At 39.9% G+C, this 17,156-nt stretch overlaps 1 protein-coding gene across 3 annotated transcripts in view; it reads right to left on the bottom strand.

Moving 5' to 3' along the window:
• Window positions 1–17,156, bottom strand: part of samd12 (sterile alpha motif domain containing 12) — a 173,059-nt gene that overhangs the window by 133,089 nt on the left and 22,814 nt on the right. For all 3 annotated transcript variants that reach the window (XM_041809437.1, XM_041809435.1, XM_041809436.1), the window contains exon 2: window positions 3,417–3,625. In XM_041809437.1, coding sequence (XP_041665371.1) covers window positions 3,417–3,625 — 209 coding nt within the window. The remainder of the gene's footprint in view (window positions 1–3,416; window positions 3,626–17,156) is intronic.

Here is a 17,156-nt window from a genome sequence, read left to right as displayed (position 1 = left end):
TGACTCCTGTGTCCTGCATGAACTAACACTAAACTTCATTTGTAAGTCAAGCTATTAAAAAAAATGTAGTTTTAGATATTTTTGTCATCCTCAAATGATGAAGAGTGTTAAAGATAAAGAAGAGTTCAGAGGCATTTGGCTGAATTTAAAGAGATGTAAAGTAGAAAAATGTGTGACTGGTGTTATTTTCCTGAAGGCCTTACGCCAGCGATTGCTCTTTGACAGCACAAGCTGTAGTCTGCCTGCCTGTTATCAGATTCTTCACTTACTTATTCATGTTGTTTATATGTTTTACAACTCAATTCAACTTATTTAACATGGTTGAAACACGCAAAAGGCATGATATGGCAATTCATGAAATCTCTGGTCACAAAATGTGGTCGCTTGTCCAGTTTGATGGAAAGAGTCTGAGCAGTCACTCTTTTACACTTAAAACTTTGTTTATTTAGAATTATGAGGCCACATGTTGTTCAGAAAAGTTATCATTTTAATGTTGAACTCACTGGGCACTGGGTTTGTGCTCCTAGAAACCATTAAGCTACAGTTTTTATAATTAAGCCTTTATTTCCCAACCTGCCACACTCACATTACTTACTGAAGATGTGCATGTCTACTACCTCATTCTCTCTTGTCGCTCTGATTGGCCCATAATAAATGTGACAGACAGAACAACCATCCAGTCACCCTCAGATAAGTTTTTGGAAAGTCCTCCCCTTCCCAAAAACTTTGTATGGGAGGTTTCCTGGATGACTGGGAAGTACACCCCATACAATGGATATATCAAAGAGTCAATATGTAGTATAAATCTGAACATTAGGGTGCAACGCCCGTAAGCTATAAAGGAGAGGGCTGGGGTGAAGGAGTTGAAGCTTTGCCAGCAGCATTGTGCTTCAGCATTAATGCAAGCAGGGAGGCTTCCCAGATGAATGGGAACTATATCCCACACAATGGATATATCAAACAGTCTATCTGGTGTGTCAGGCTACCCAATAGACCCCATCTTTCCAATCTACTGCCATACATGTTGATGGACTGTTTTCACCCAGAAAGGGGAGGTGCTGGTGTTGTTTGGTAGAGTACCCTGATAGATTGCTCTTGTCAATAGGCCAAGGCCTCCATGTCAGCATTGTGAGTCAGTACCAGATAATTATCAGTATCATGTTGGTGCAGCCCTACACAAATTTATGGGGCTAGCCTTGCAGGGGTATGAAAATCAATATCATTTGAAGGAATATGTGTATTAATATGCTGGTCACGTTTTCACCAGTTAACCTGTTAAGATAAGAAAACAGTTTAAAACCTGTAAATTATTGGTATATGTAATTATTAATACTGAGGCTAATATCTTTATACCACAGTCCTCCTATCTAGTTTACACCAAAGCTCAAACCCTATATGTAATAATAAATACTTTCTGTCGTGAGGCTGTGTGGCATAATCAAAGAGATTACCACTTTCTAAAATGTACTTCTTCATGCATTTGATCCTTTGAATTTTCCCCAAAAGAGAAAAATTTGTTCTAAATTGCAACCCAGAGACAAAACACTGAGAGTGGAAGCTTCTTCAGTTAAATTATTGCAACCAGTTTGATTATTTCATCGGGCACAAAACGTCCTCCAGGTCTCTGAAGTAATTCAGATGTAACTGCTGCTTCAAACAGAGTGATGATGAGGGGTTGAATTACATGATGATGCCTGCAAAACCACACAGCACAGATAGAAGCTATGTTACTGATACTGGAGGGTATTTAAAACCACACACTTATAAATTTACAGTAAAGAGGCAATACAGGAAGAACAGCACATATCTGCTTTCTTCATGTGTGTAAGTATAGTACGTGTGTTAGCTCTAATTGAACCTGGTCTGCCAGTCCAGGGTCTCAAAAGCTTGTGCTGGGCTTACACAGAGGACTCTGATGGACTAAGAGTACTGGCTTTGATTGACAGCTGATTACCAAAGATTTCACACAGACAAAAAGAGAATATGAGAGTGTTTTTTTCTGGTGTGTTTGAGGGACTATCACTCCTCCCACTGTCCTAAGCATGGTCTATTTCTGGAGAGGAAGTCTTTTCTGCATTGCTGATGATGGCTGCTTTGATCTATTATCAGAAACACTGAAGAGGAGCAGAAACAGCCGGAAACAACAGCTTGTCTCTTCTTGTTTATTCTCTCTAAACTTTCTTTGTTCTGAAAAGATAATATGCTGAGCACGGAGGATTATTTTACTTAAGTGGGTGGTTGATTTGTTTTCTGCTCGACAGGCGCGCATATTTGAGTACACTACTGGAAGTTTCTGTTTTCAGATTGTAACATGACCACAGCAGCTATCAGTTTAGCACAGGGTGAAAGGTTTTTATAGGCATTTAAAGCACAACGAGTATGACTGTCCATTTTAAGTATGACTGATAAAGTAAAGGAGTAAATGTCTACAGCAATGCTAGTTCCTCTATTAAGGAGTGGACAGCAGTGCTTTGAGACAAATGCTTAAGCTGAATGCTAATAATGATGAATTTAGCAATATGATTAAGGCCAAAAAAACACTAAAAGCCAAAATGGGCCAAGCAGTAGCCATTTCCAACAATGATGATTCGAAATGTCTTTCTGAAGAGCTCGGGGACTTGGAGCGTGGTACTGTGATGGATGCCGCCTGGACGGATGCAAAAAGATTGTGAAATTTCATCCTTGCAGGATATTCCATAGTCAACTGTGAGTGATATTGGAAAGTGGAAGCATTTAGGAACAACAGCAACTAAACCATAAAGCGGAAGACTGTAAAATCACAGTTGCTTTCAACTCTGCAAGAGGATCTGGCTGCAGACCTCTATGGTGGGGCGTTTTGGGCTAATCTGTTTCAGACCTCTACAACGGGGCAACTTCGGCCATGGGTGGGAAGTTATGTACATTACCAAAGCCAGAACCAGAATGGGGGCTAAAATTAAAAATAACACACCACAAACTAAAGAAAAACCCAACAAGGGTTAGCACGTAACTTCCTGCAGAATGGTTGAGGTTGCCCCATTATAGAAGTCTACAACGGACGAGTCCAAAATGCCCTACATCTGAGGTCTGCAGCAAGCAATTTGGGAAAGGCCCTTTCCTGTCCTAACAAGACAATGCCTCGGTGCACACATCAAGTATTATAAAGACATGGTTAAGTTTGAAACATTTGAAATTGTCATTTTTTCTGTGGTCTAAGGTTTCCAAAACCATTTTAGATTTGAAAAATGTTTAATGCATCGCCAGCCTAGGAAGAAATTTGGAGTAGAACAGAATCCACTGGATATTTAACTGTTTTTTACATGTATTTTTTTTTTTGTGTGTTTTCTGTGTGAAGTCCCCCCAAAGTTTGTTTAACTTCTAGCTGTATTAGACTGATGACTTTTTCTGCATTTGCCGCTTTTCTTTTGTGCCCTTACCCGTGTCAGCTCGGACTCGGAGACTGAGCGATGTGGCGGTGAGCGGCGCTGGTACATGGGAGGGCTGATGTCCCGATAGGTGGGGCTGTCATCGTCCAGAAGCACAGCCCCCGCATCCACAGACTCCTCCTCCTCCTCCAGCTGTGACGTTAGGTCCTCTGGGCACATCTGGTGGTCGATGCCATTTTGGCTCAGGTTACAGTGAACAGCTGTGTTGACAGAAAGGATAAATTAATAACTGGAAGAACAACAGAGAAGGGTGCGCTTTAGGGCATTTCTGAAAGATGGATACTGAAGTTTATCACTTATATTATACTTTTAATGCATTGTAGAAGCACTATGTGATGAGTCATTTGACAGTGTTGCTTTTCAAAGTTAATTTACCCCCCAAACTAAGAAGCCACTGATCAACCATATCTTTATACACTATCTACAGTACTGAATCCTATACAACATTTCTACCATAGCCAGGACACTGATGGAGCTTCAGTCGCTTCTATTTTGTTGATCACATATCTAAAGAGTGATAACGACACTGTATTTTCATTATTACTGTTATATTTGGTGGTGATGTTGAACTGAAAGGCGTCCCACATTTAAATTGATGGAAATGACGAGATACAAGGAACACATTCCCCTTAAATCACTCCAGTATGATTTAAATGTTTCTTACTTGGTTGAATGGAAAATTATTTGGTGTGTTGATGAAGCGAATGCTGTGCAGGAAATTTCCACTAGATGGCAGCAGATTACATTACATGGCTGAGAAGCCTTTGAAGCAGAACTGCAATTCAACAACTTATGTCTGTAACACACAGTCTGAGAGGCACTGCTTTCTCCAGATAGACCAAAATTACATCAGCAATTTATCACAACAAATAATCCCAAAAGATACAAGTCAAAAACTGAGATTTTGACTAGCTGCTTTCAATTTCATACTGGAAATCTGAATATTAAACTCTGGAAATGAAAAAATCATAATAATAATTCTTTCAAAATTAATATTTTATATCCATTATACATGGAGTAGCATGACCAAAAATGTCAATACATGAGGTTTAAAACAAGCAGAAAAAAATATATATTAAAGTTCACAATAATAACAAGGTGAAAATCAAATAAATAAAAGTCAATAAAAGAAGCAATCCAGTGAACAAAGAACCCTAAGATAGAAAAAGTATACAGTATCTTTCTGTGGTGGAGACGAGGCTTAAAAATTTTCTTAATTTTTGGTAAATTTTCCGTTGGAATTTCCTTATATCTTTTGTTAATATTCTCTGGTACTTTTCCTGTAAATCTAAAGAGATTTAACAGGGAACCAGGAAAAATTTTGAATTTTTCAAAAAGTATATATTAGGATTTTTTTGCAGAACCTTTCAGCTGTGTTTTCCAAGAATTTTCACTGAAAAAACAGTTGGGAATTTTAGGGAACTTTGCTGGAAACTTTTTGTAATTTAGTCTGGAATATGCTCCGGATATCTGTCTCTTTAAAATGTATTTTTTCTTCTGATGTGTGCTGCTGACCTCTTGTCCAGGGCACCCTTGTAAAGGAGATCTGGATCTCAGTGGGTCTTTATCTGGTTAAATAAAGGTTAAATAAAAAAATAAAATAAAGAAACTCTTGGAAATCTTCTATGACACTTTTATAGGAAACTTTTTTTTATTTTCTTCAGTCTCTTTGTTTGTCCTGTACTGTTTGGTACTGTCCAAGGTCCAAACAGCACTATGTTTCATTAAACAAATCTGGTTGGGTGTAGATTGCTCATTTATCAGGTGGTAGTGGGTCCTGAGGCTAGACCAATAGAGAAGCACTGGTCTCCATGATTGAGCCTGTGATTGTAACTTCTGCTCCAACTAAAGCTCACTGTGTTGAGCTTCCTGTTTCACACTCTGCAGCTCACACCCACAGGGGCAAAGTTACCAGTCAGCAGCACGTCTGTGATATGTGGCACTGGGACGAGGTGATGGTAAAGTGTGAAATACACTTCAGATCCACTTTGTGCAAACTTAGCGTCTGCCTCGAGAGTCATTCTGGTGTATCTGCGATGACAGCAGTACCACCAGCCTGAACCAACATGCACAGTGTTCAACTTTAGTTTCCATGAGACAACACAGCTGGTGGTAAGGTTTGTTTCAAGTCATCTGTCAATTGTCTGAATATTCGTCACTTTTCTCTTAACATGCATTAATCAAACTCAGATTAGAGTGACATTTGGAGCCAGGACATTGTTCACCTCTCCATTTAGCATGCATGAAAATGACACACAGAATAAACAAATACAAATTAAACTTGTGTGTTTGCATAGATGTTGTAAATGTTTATCTTGTATAATGGAGTTCTTGAGCCAGTGCCATCATAAGTAGTGACTGAAACTTCAGAAAAACAACAGTAGGTTTTATTTTATGCCAGAAACAAAGCATCTGGTCAGTGAATGTCATGTATTTCAAAGAATGAGGGAAATAAATAGCTTTTATTGCAATAGTAAAGTCGTCTTAAAGTGTTTGTACTCAAGTTCAAACCTCAGAGAGATGACTTGAATAACAAGTCGGGCCTCAAATCCACTGAATCAATTCCAATTCAAGTGCAGATTATTATGTTTCAGATGAAGCGTTGTGCATCTTCCAGCAGATGAAGGACAAAAGTCTCATATCAGCCAAAGGCTTAAATTCCTGCTTATAAAAAAGTGCATGATACTACCTTTCTAACTCCTCTGCCAAGTGAATATTTTTAGTTTGTCTTCCGAAGGAAGTGTCAGGCTCAGGCTCTATTTTGGTCTCATCAAGCAGTGATGCGGCACTGAATAGACAGGCAGCAGTGAGTTTGTGAGGTGTCAGTAAAATAGGCCATTTGTCAACATGCAATCTGCCCACTCGTTCTAAAAACACACAGATCATGTGTGGTGAATTGGAGACTAAGACTCTTTCATCATTGCACCTGAGACTGCTTTAGCTTCTGCTGCAGCTGTAGCTTAAAAAGGTCAGAGACACATTTTTTTTCAAGAGGCTAAAATCCTGCTTTGCTTCATGGTCTACAGAGCGCGAGAATGAAGCTGACAACAAAACAGATCTGCAGGAGAACATGCTCGGCTTAAGACACACTGACAGATGCTAATAGCTTCTAAAAACACTTAAAGGGAGGTTGGACAGGTTAGAGGTAGAGTTGTTTGTGATACAGCCTAGGGCCCAGAGCGGGGGCTCGGGTTGGCATGGTTCCTCTTGAAACAGCCCCTGGTGCCTCCTCCATGCTAAAATTAACATTTTGTGCTGTTTCATGTAGCTACTGGCAGATTTTCTTTGCATTTAAATGTAGCACATTTCTTTTAGGTATTATTCAAACTATGATTTCGTAAATATTAGGGGTTGGCTGATAATGATTTTCAGGGCTGATTCTGAGTTCATTAAACAGTCATAATTTTTAACTCAAGCTCTATTCAGCTTATACCTACTCTACTGTCATCATGTTGTTTTTCTTGCCAAACAATAGAAAAGTGTCAATAGTGTCATCAATAAGGACATCAAGCAATGTCCCTGAGCCACTCCTGTGTTGTACCTGCAGTGTGCTTAGGGTCCTTTTCATGTTAAAAAGTGAAGTCTGAGATCCTGAGCACTGTAGAACAGGTTTTCATTGAAGATATCTTTTTGCTCCATTCAGTTTTCCCTCAACTCTGACTGGTCTCTAACTCCCTTCTGCTGAACCCCCCCCCCCCACAGCATGATGCTGCCACCACCACGATTTACTGCTGGGATGGTATTGGGCAAGTAATGAGCAATGCCTGGTTTCCTCCAGACATAACGTTTAGAATGGGCCAAACAGTTCAAGCTTGGTTTCATTAAACTCAACACTCTTCGACACTCAAAGCCAGCTTTTGTGTGTTATATGGAGGAGAAGTTTCTGTCTGGCCACTCTGCCATAAAGCCCAGATCAGCGGAGGGCTGCAGCGATGGTTGTCCTTTTGGAACTTTGTTCCATCTCCACACAGGATCTCTGGAGCTCAATCAAAGTGGCCATCAGGCTCTTGGTCACCTCTCGTACTAAGGCCCCTCCCCCCTGGATTGTTCAGTTTGGCCAGGGGACCAGCTCTTGAAAGAGTCCTGGTTGTGCCAAACTTCTTCCATTTGATGATTATGGGGACCTCTTTTTTCTAGATTTTCCCAGATTGGTGCCTCGCAACAATCCTGTCTCTGAGCTCTGCAGGCAGTTCCTTTGACCTCATGGCTTGGATTTTGCTCTGATATGCATTGTCAGCTGTGAGGCCTTCTGGAGAAACCTGAGCTACATTTCAAGTGTTTTTGCAAAGAGTCTGACTGCCTCAGTCAATGTGATATCTCATGTTTTTTTTAATTGTCTTAGATTTTGTAGATAAAAAGAATCCTTAATTGTAGCCTACAAAGCTCATAGAATAATAGGATTCACATACTGTAGCATCTATAGCCTAAAGGATAGTTCTACACCTATTAGAAAATGCACAGTATTCAGTCTGTGCCATGTATCTATCTACACAAGTCTGGCTATATAGAGTGTTTTCAGAAAGTCTCTAATTGGAACCACATGCTACTACACCACAATTAATCCCATAAATGCTGAATAAATGTGCTAAAATGTCACAGATATCCCCGATGGACAAAGTGCTGTTGGCCGGGAGTACAAAGATAATCTGCCAAACTAGAATTTCAGCTTTTTTTCTGGCAGATGAAACAAGCTCTGAAAACAGTCATTTGGAGATGTATGTCAGGCCACTGCCACTAAGCAGTTACACCAAGTCTGACACAATCCAGAGAACAACAACATCTGTGCTGTGGATGTGTGTAACAGAAATAGGAGTAACGTAGGTGGTCCTGTCCTCATGTAATGACATGCTGTTCATCATCAGAACACAAAGAGGGAACTCAGTGTGAACAAATGTACATCAAACAGCATCTGTCGAAAGTAAAAGTCCTCCCCTGAGGCTTTAACGTGACAGTTTGCTAAGAAGCGTTGAAATGTTTAGGAGAAAACTTGTCTGCACAATTAGAATCACAGATAACACCAATTCGAGGTTTAGATGTGGATTGTACCATTAAATTAAAAATGTATTTTAATCATCCCTAAGCTAAAGACATTTTGAAAATAATCCTTAGAAATGTTCTCGAGATATTGCATTTACGACAAAGGGGCGGATAGGGATGGGTACTGAATTGGTGCCCAGTGACTTTAACCTTTGTCCAACAATCTTAAATATCTAATGAAGCTAAGCGTAAGTTAAAGCAGGAACACTGTTTCATTTCCATTCATCCTTTCATTCATTAATCACTCATTCATGTCTTCCTTTCCTTGCTCTGTTTTACTGCTCAGGTAATCAGCTGGTATGTGCGTCTACATACTTAAGTTCTAAGCTGCGACCTCTCTCGATCCAATCATCATGTTGTCATATTTTAAATCTATTCTCCTCTCCTCCACAGTCAGTCTGCTGTTTCAGTGCTACTGCTGGGAACATTCTCCACCCCAGCTACCTCCATTACATCTCATCAGTGTCCTGGTCCTGCGTCGTCATTCTCAGAGTCATCTCATAACGTCTGGGTCAAGCTCCTCAGTAGTCTACTCCTCGTCTTATCCCACTCTTTACATCACCACCACCAGTGTGTAGGCCTTATAAGGGGGTATTCTGTCCTGCTGTTGGCCTCACGACCCCTTCAAGTTTATAAAGACATCATGACGTAGTCTATCCATCAAAGACAATTCACAGATCCAAAACATTTAAAAACTTGTAAAATAAAAAAATTTTAACTCTAGGTATGCATGATGTTGGATTTTTGTCAATATCCAATATGCTTTTATTTATTGATTTATTTTAGCCAATACCAATATTTTAAATTATTTTTCCTAAAATTCAGTCCATTGAACGCACTTAAAGGTTTGAGGATGAACAAAAAAACCCAGAAATTTATTCCTTAAATCAGGATAAACAAAGAAAAAGACCTCAACTGACATAAGTCTATTGTCTAGCCTAAAAATCAGGGCTGAAAGATTCTGGATAATAATCTAATTCCCCAATATTGCAGTTGCGATTTGATATGCGATTATTCCTTAAGCTTCTTATTCCTAAACAAGGATTGAACAGCTCTTTTAAAAAAATCTAATTATGATGATTTAGACTCATTTTGTTTTGTTTAATAAGAAAAAAGTACAAAAATGAAGAGGATAGGATTTTTTGCACACTATTCTAAAAAAAATCACACCTGAACGATTGCATGATATGTCGTGCAAAACATCTCTGCTGCAAAATGTTTTTTTCTTTGAATACTGCAGCAGGCCATATTGCAATTTAATCTCATTTTCGATTAACATTCAAGCCCTACTAAAAATCCACTAATATATTATTATATAGGGCCAAAATTTACAGTCAATATATACTTATATTTGCAGGCAAAATATCGGATGCAAATATCGGCCAATAATTCATTTTTCATTTAACCTTTACTTAACCAGATGAAAAACCCATTGAGATTGAGATCTCTTTTACAATGGTGACCTGGCCAAGAGGTCAGCAGCACACGTCATAATAAATACATTTCAGTGACATTTATCTTTAAGTCAGAGTGGACTTTTGTACAGATCATAAAAAAAAAATCTCCCATAGAATTTTTGAGACATTGCGTTAGAATAAACCTAAGGCTCAGTTACCTCCACCCTTGACCTCCAAAATCCAATCAATTTATCTCATTGTCAGAATGGAAATTTGTGTAAAGTTTGAAGAAAATTCCTACTTGAATGCAGTACCTCCATCTGTCCTGACCCTGACCTCCAAACTCCAGTTAAAATATCCCACAGTCAGAGTGGATATCAATGCAAAGTTTGCAGCAAGTCCATCAAATATATTGCACGTACTGTATATCATCCTCAAGCCACGGGTGAAGTTGAGGCCCACTGACCTTGACCATTGACCTATGACATTTGAAATCTTATCAATCCATCCTGGAGTCAAAGTGGACTTCTGAACAAAGTTTGGACAAAATCCCTGAAAATGTTCTTGAGATATTGTGTTAAAAATGTGGCTCAGACAGGACCATTTATTTAAGACGTGACTATAATGGCACTTGGAAACAACGTGAAGCTGTTGAATGTTGAATGGCAGAAGCCAGTAAGTGGAGCTATAGTGGCTGATTGTGGCAGGCGGCTGTGTTACAGTTTAGACAGAGCATCTGAAGTCTGTTTTGACATTGAAGAGGTTTGTTGTAATTTTCTTCACTCAAAACAGCCAAATTATATTTACCTTGACTGATTTCTAAAAGGGTAAAACCGAGGGGGTGAATCTTTTTTACCTCTGGGAATGGTGGTTAGCATGATGTGACTTCCAGGTAAGACTTCCTTTTCTGTGTGGCATTAATGTCTTCAATTACGTCAATTCATAACACCCTGGATGAGTACGTGTTCCTCCACTGAATCTCAGATATGTTAAATAGAAGAGAACAAATTATGTGCCAGCTTATTGCCAGCATACCTACTTTATTCATCAGTTCAGTCTTTCTGAAAGGAAGGTCAGCAAATCAAAAGTTACATCGGACTGGGTCATGTTTCAGATGTGAAGGTGCTCCTAAATGTATCATTTAGATTCAGTGTGAGGCTCAAACAAGAAAAAACACCAATGATTCGCAAAAAATGAATCAGTTCGTTCGCCCAATTCATGGGATTCTACTTCAGCCATCCTCTGCCTCCTAGTTTCATCTTATGACCCATTAAAGGGGATCCTAGACTAGGAAACCAATGAACTCAAAGACAGTTATATGGTATGATAAAGTTTCATCCTGGCTGCCTACAATAGTAAAATGCCTCGTAAGCACTGACACATCAATACAAACAACAATGAGAAGAATAAGAAAGATTATCTTGGTCAATAGGAACCTTTTTACCAGCAAATATATATATATTTTTTTTAATTCATCTTGTACATTTTCTTGATGAGATCCCTGCACTTGCACTTGGCTGCTGGATTTTGCTTGTAATTGAGTGTGTAACTGGCACTTTTACCTAAATAAAAGATGTGAATACTTCTCCCACCTCTGTACAAAATGTTCTAACTGAAGTACTTTCCTCTGAGAGGTGCAGGCAGCATAAATTATTTAAAGGAAAGTTTGTTTTGGAGAGTCAAAATTAGGCTAGCAGAATTACATCAGACTAAGAGGTTTAATTAAGGACAGATGGGTAACAGCGTAATAATGCCGGACACATTATCATCATAAAAACTACACAGCTGCCCGGTTTGATCCCTGATTAGAAGCTGATATCTGTAGGTGGCCTGTATGAAACACAAACAGAAGATCCATGAGTGAGCCATGTTTAAAACAAAGCTGACTTGAGATGCATGGCACGAAGCGTCGCTCCCTCTCACTGCCTCTTTATTCCTCCCTTCTCTCCTCCTCTCGGCCCTGACTCAGTACGCGTCTGCTGTGCAACAACTACAGGAGAGAAATAAATAAAACATCCTCTGCTAAAAGCATCTAAACAATAGTACAAGCAGGCTGAAGGGATAAAAGGAGAGATGGATGACAGGATGATAAGAGGGGTTAGGAAAGTGAAGGAGCAGAACACACAGGAAGGAGTGGTTCTCTCCTGTAAAGGGGATGTAGAGTGGGTGGGAAAAAGGGGGTAGGAGTCATAGAAGTGCTCTTTTTTTTTTTTTACGGCAACAGTTACTATAAATAGCAGCGTTACATTATTCTCTCGTCCCTGACATGCGCCGTGTGAGCATGGCGAGGGAAAAGAGAGAGAGGAGGATGTCTGCCTCCCTGCTCCCTCTCGCCGTTTTTCTCTCAATGGGATCCAGTGAAACAAGAGGGCAGAAAATGAATGGAGCACACGTGGAAGATGATGGAGAAGAGAGCCATGCCTGCACGGCCTAATGCCTTCCTATTACAGAGAGGGTGATTAATGAAGAATTGGATGGGTCTTATATAACTCTCTTAATGACTGTACATGCTTTTAAACATGGAGCCATTACCAAGCAGGCGAATTAAAATATTAGCAGCTGATGAGAACACAGTGTACTGTGCAGATGTGCAGGAACATGCAATGTAAAGATGTGCTTTTGTCACGTTGTATGATTCTGCTCCTATAAAAACAGGCTCTGGTCATTATGAACAATATTACTGCTTTAAATTGTGTGTTGTTCTTGAATGTGCTCACTCATCATCGATTAAGACTAAAGCTCAGTCCCAGCTCAGCCCTTGCCCCTACTTCTCAGCCCTGTCCCAATGTTTTTCATGTACATGTGTAGAAGTAGAGTGTCCTGATTCTTGTTGAAATGGAGTGCAAGAGCTACATGGCCCTTAAAACTGAGATTTTCCAGAGGCATACTCCAAACAGATTAGTTCTGGGAAATTTCCCAGAATATTATGACGTCAATCTTATATCATGATTTGATGTTGTTTCAATGCATAAGCGCCCTTTTGACTGACCTGATAAATGGTCTTTGAACAGGAAGTACTTTCCACAAAAATGGTGTCTGATTTCTGATGACAGACCACAAAACTGGTTGAAAGTATGATCTAGCGTTCCCTCTCCAATTGGGGAATGGTCAAGGAGAAGGCAATCAGTGAATAACAAAGTAAGACAGAGCAATAGCAAAGCAGGAAAAAAAAGATGACATAAGGAGGAAGCACAGCAAACACAGCCATGGTAACGACAGTAAACATGAAGCTAGATGGACATGGTGGCAACAATATGAGTCTTTATACGGGATTTTAAACTGAAGGAGGAGCGGACCAAAACACCTGTTGCAGTTGATGTAGCAGGTAACTAAAAGCTTGTCACATTTAGCTAATTTGCTTTTGAGTTATGTTTGACTGTGCAGATTTTAAGTAATGATGATCAAGACTCTGGTTGTTTATGAATGAATCTGTTAAGTGCATCATTTGGTGGTTAAAAAAACAAGAAATGACTGCATATTGGGTATGACTTCTTTTGTTGCACAGGTATTGAAACCAAAGGTTCTGAAACAACTCACAAGTGCTTGAAGCTATTTAAAGGGTTGCCCAATTTGTAAGGGAAGATTTTATCATTACCCCTTTAACTCTGTTTGTAACTCAGAGGACGCCTAATAACAAAGGGTAAGGGTAAAAGTCAGTAATGGGACTGACGCTTAGTTATAGCTTCTAAGCCTCCAAGAAGTCAGATGATGGAAAAACAAAGCAAAGTCGATTAACTTTGGGGCTTAAGGAGGGGACAAAGTTATTTGTACACAATTATCAGGGCCGACATGGTTTCCATTCTTCCCATATCAATGCACTTATGGCAAAAACTCAGCAGGCGGGACACTGCATGGTTCAACCTAGGGCAATAGTTGAAGCCACTGTTTTTTCTGTGCAGAGCCTGAGCTTCACAGTCCGAGCCGGTTCAAAGTGAAGCCAGTAGTGGGTCCATAATCAAAAGTGAAGTTTGCTCTGTGTGGGCGCTCAGGCTTGTAGTGATCTCTTTCTCTTTGGCCGACTCTCAAAGTGGAGCAGAATGAATTGTTTGTGAACAGAATCAACTGTATGACCCAGAAACAAAGCCTGGAGACAGAGGCGAGGGTGAGCCAGGCCAGATGACTGGAGAGAGAGCAACTCTACGTTGCAGCTATGAGACCTCTGCTCATTTTTTTATTATTTAGCTTCCAGGATGTTTGGCAAAATGGAGCTAATCATAGTCAGTTAATAAGCATGTGCATAGGACAGGAAGGACATATTTTCCAAAGGAGCCATATCAGCTGTGCCAGAAGATGCTCTCAGGAATTTGAAGAGGTGGTCTGGCAGTGAAACTGGAAGGATCTCAGTGAGAATGACATTTCAGTCATGCACGCAGCTGTTACTCTTTTTATATGCTAACAGTGGCTCCGAGCTGAATCACAAATCAGTCCAAACATGCTAAGCAGCGCAGGAATGAAATGCACATATTTTTCACAAAGCTGGTCAACTATTTTCAGCCGTCACATCTCTCCAATCAGGTCACACAAAGTCATGATAATGCACACATTAACATCAATCATTTAAAATCTCCTACACAAGGATTTGTGCACAAAAAAGCCTCCGAAGCCTGCATGCATCCCTGACTCTCACCCTGAGAAACTCAGCAAACCATCCCAATCTTCACGGGGTGTCTATTGAGTCATTTCACCACTCTAGACAACAATATGTGAGGGGTGTGTGAGTGTGAAAGACAGCGAGTGTTGTCTACCCTGAGGACTCTGGAGAGGGTGTCTCCATCAATGGGAGGCAGAGGACACAGTCAGATCACTGTTTAACGCTGACAAAAGTTCTAATTAGAATATCTTTGAAGGGCAAGGAGACAGAGAGAGGAGCAGAGCCTGCAGCGTACCGCGTTTTTTGGACAGAAGCCTAAAGAGCTTCCTGCTGATGTTAGACTTAAAGGGACGAGGTAATGTATAGAGACAATCTTTTCTTTCTTTTTACTTTCTAAGCTCCTCAGATTAAAATACCTTTACTCTGTCTTATTTGACTCTAGTGATTAATCTACTGAAGTGCACACTCAACATTTTTCCCACCATGTTTAATCTCAATATGTTTCTAAATATGGTCTGGCTGAGATTAAATATTTGCAATCAAAGCTGCGAGCCACAAGAGCCAAAAGCTGGCACTAGACGGTTGTTCATATTTGTAATCTTGTTCTAATTGTTTTTTAATGAGATTTTGAATCAAACCATTGCTGAGTTCTTCCAAAGGCTGCTTGTGTCAGACGATGTTTGAAGTTTGGCTTCTTTCAGTTAATTAAAAAAGGGGATTTTTTTCCACATGCTTAATTTCTGAGAGTTAATACTGATAAAACCTCCTGGAATCAAACCTGAAATATTATTAGCTGAGACGGTACTCAGGAGAAAACAAAAGCTCAGCCAATACCAGGGTCCAGTCTTCTTTGTGTGAAATTTACAGGCTTGAATGCATAATGTGGTATTTTAAGTGTTAATATAGCAGGTATCAAATTTATCCTAGCTAATTACATCATCAAGTGATGACTTTCTGTACAAACTTAAGCCAAACTTCCCCTGGGTTTGTTGTTCTCACCTCAGTGTTCACACTTACATCATGTCGTTTCCCTCAAGTATGTTTCAAACATGTTTTCCATCTCACTTCAATGGATAGTCATGTCACAGGGGTGGGTGGGTACTCAGGAACACAGTGCTCAATGCTGGAGCGTCTAAGAACACTAACTTACAGTTTCATTAAGTGTACATGACATGAGGGAGCGTCAGTGACAAAATCAGCTTGATTGCATTGATTCCTACAGTAGTATCCTGACAGCATGCAACCTACACAGGGCAACATTTTTGCCCTGTCGTTCCGTCACCATTTTCCTCTCTGTCAAATTGAGACTGGTGAGAAACAAGGAAAGAGATAAAAAGGCATCAGTATCTGAAACAAATATTGTTGTTGAGACACAGTGTTAATTCAGAACCAACTAGAAAAGCACTCTGAGAGCGCAGACCTCCACCATTAGCCCTATCTCCTATTAGAGAAGAATCCTTTAAAAAATTCCTGGATCTGGCCCCATGTGCCCCCCACCAGACATTTGCCGATTACTCCCTCCCTGGTGGAGTGGAAACAGGGTGAGGCAAAGCATTGGCTTCGCTACGGGTGGACTGTCATGGTGGAAGCATTGCCTGCCAGTGCCAACAGATGCACTGACAGTCTCACCCATGGTCTCACCGGACGACTGGAAGTCATGGCAGAGGGTGAATATTCCTCTATTCCTCCCAGTGAGTATTGTGAGTATTCTCACTACAATTTGCTGTCTTTCTCTCTGTCACACTCCGACTTGTCTCCTCGACCGGGCGTGCGTCTTTCAAACTCTATAAACTCCAAAACTTTGAATAGAAACACACCCAAAATGCTGCTGGGATTGAAGTTACTCATGTCCGCCATCTCCTGGTGTAAAGTGGTAACAGCGCAGACCTCTGCCATTAGCCCTATCTCCTAATAGTAAAGAATCCTTTAAAAAATTCCTGGATCCAGACGGTGATCCGGATCAGTCCCAAAATCTAATCAGCTCTTCCTTATGCCATTTCTGACATGTCCTGAAAATTTCATCAAAATCCGTCCATAACTTTTTGAGTTATGTTGCTGACAAACAAACAAACTAACAAACAAACTAACAAACCCACCCAATCATATAACCTCCTTGTTGGAGGTAAAAATGACTTTGGTCTTTCAAAGGAATAATCAACTTTGGGCTGCGTATTTGAGTTTTCTGTTCACAATTTTCATGGGCATTTAAAAAATAAGTTTGTTTTCTCATTCTGAAATTTGTCTTAATGGAATAAAAAATTGTGAAATAATATTTTCTCCATATTGTCCACCCTTACTGTTGTGTGTCATCATAAATCAGCATAGTTTTCTAGCGGGATCTCTCACAAGCTACAAAGCTGAGACACTTCATGAATTACTGGGATTCTGATGCCATTTTAATGTATATGGATTTTTAAAATAACAAGATTAATAACATTTTAAGCTCCACATTAAGGTTATTAAGCACTCATGGGACCCCTGGTAGTCTGGGGCCCCGGGGAGCTGCTCTCCTTTGCCTAATGTTAAAGTCGGCCTCTGCCTCTTTGTACAGTCATCTTAAACTTCAGTCATTTTTAAGTTAACTCCTTTGGGCTCATATTCTTATTTTTATATTAGTCATTTTTGTAAGTTTCATGAAGATCCAGTCAGCATTTCCTTTTTTGGTGGTCTTCATGACAAAGACAAAAGAAATATGAACTTTATGGA

The sequence above is a fragment of the Cheilinus undulatus genome, linkage group 16 (assembly GCF_018320785.1).
Source record: "Cheilinus undulatus linkage group 16, ASM1832078v1, whole genome shotgun sequence".
Taxonomy (NCBI): Eukaryota; Metazoa; Chordata; class Actinopteri; order Labriformes; family Labridae; genus Cheilinus; species Cheilinus undulatus.
This window is presented reverse-complemented; position numbering and strand designations above follow the sequence as displayed.